A 1,363-nucleotide genomic window follows, 5' to 3' on the forward strand; every position below is an offset into this window, starting at 1 on the left:
GTTGTCAACAGAGAACCTTTTTTTAAGAGTGTAGAGTAAAATCACTACGGTAATGATTTAGTACCATAGTATATATCAAAGTACAGTAGTATTATCACTGAACCATTATAGTCGTAGTACATTTTTGTAAGGAGTGCTGTGCGTTTTGACTGATTTAAGAATCCGTCTTTTTAAAAAATGACCTGCTTCATCTCTACAGGCATATTTGGGCAGCGTTTGGAAGACACCGTACAGTATGAAAGGAAGTTTGGTCCTCGTCTCGCCCCTCTCTTAGTTGAGCAGTGTGTGGATTTCATCAGGGAGCAGGGTCTTGATGAAGAAGGCCTGTTCCGGATGCCAGGACAAGCAAACCTTGTGAAGGAGCTTCAGGAGGCCTTTGACTGTGGAGATAAACCTCAGTTTGACAGGTGCGACTACTCTGAGCACAGACGTGCAACCAATGAACTCGGTTCAATCAGCTGTTCATACTAACCCTATAATTGCCATTTATAGTAACACTGATGTCCACACCGTGGCTTCCCTGCTGAAGCTGTATCTCAGGGAGCTGCCCGAGCCAGTCGTTCCCTTCTGCAAGTATGAGGATTTCCTCGCTTGTGCTCAGCTCCTGGCCAAAGATGAGGAGGAGGTTAGTGACGGCGTGATATCTGAACATACAGGCAGTGTAGAGAAGAAAAACGAAAGGAGCAAACCTTAGATGTATTTGAAAACACTTACATGTGTCTACTTCTTTTTCTAGAAATGGTCAGTGGAGAGATGTGCTTAACCTTTTTTGCACCCTTGTTAAAAACTGGGATATGTCTAAACACAGTTGTTTTGCATATACAGTATATATATGTATATATATATTCTTTTAGTGCTATTAAACACAGGGTTACAAACATCAAACTTGTCAAATTTATAACATTAGGAAAAAAAATCTAAAACAGAATGGTTAGTTTGGCTTTTTTTGCACCCATGTTAAAACTGGTATATGTACAGTATATATGTAGTGTATTTTTTATTTTTTGCAATAAACATTGCTAGATATATATGAATAGTGTATAAAATATATAATTTTTTTAATAAAATATTATTAAACATAGGGCTACAAACATAAAACTTGTTCAAATGTATAACATTAAGAAACAAATCTACACCAGAATAGTTAACATTAAGTTATAAGTTAAGTTGTCACTCATTAGAGGATAGTTAGTTTGCCTTAACCCTTTTTGCACTCATCTTAAAAACTGCGATATGTCTAAACACATTCTTTTGTGATTTTGTTAATTTCTATAAATAAACATTGCTATATGTATATGAATAATGTATAAAAAACTATATATATATATATATATATATTTTTTTTTTTTTATATATATATTTT

General features: G+C 34.7%; 1 protein-coding gene across 1 annotated transcript in view; it reads left to right on the plus strand.

Moving 5' to 3' along the window:
- arhgap22b (Rho GTPase activating protein 22b) overlaps positions 1–1,363 on the plus strand; it is a 27,180-nt gene that overhangs the window by 19,959 nt on the left and 5,858 nt on the right. Inside the window, exons 5-6 of the mRNA XM_016493076.1 lie at positions 200–407; positions 493–625. Coding sequence (XP_016348562.1) covers positions 200–407; positions 493–625 — 341 coding nt within the window. The remainder of the gene's footprint in view (positions 1–199; positions 408–492; positions 626–1,363) is intronic.

Source organism: Sinocyclocheilus anshuiensis, unplaced genomic scaffold (assembly GCF_001515605.1).
Source record: "Sinocyclocheilus anshuiensis isolate Anshui unplaced genomic scaffold, SAMN03320099.WGS_v1.1 scaffold546, whole genome shotgun sequence".
NCBI lineage: Eukaryota > Metazoa > Chordata > Actinopteri > Cypriniformes > Cyprinidae > Sinocyclocheilus > Sinocyclocheilus anshuiensis.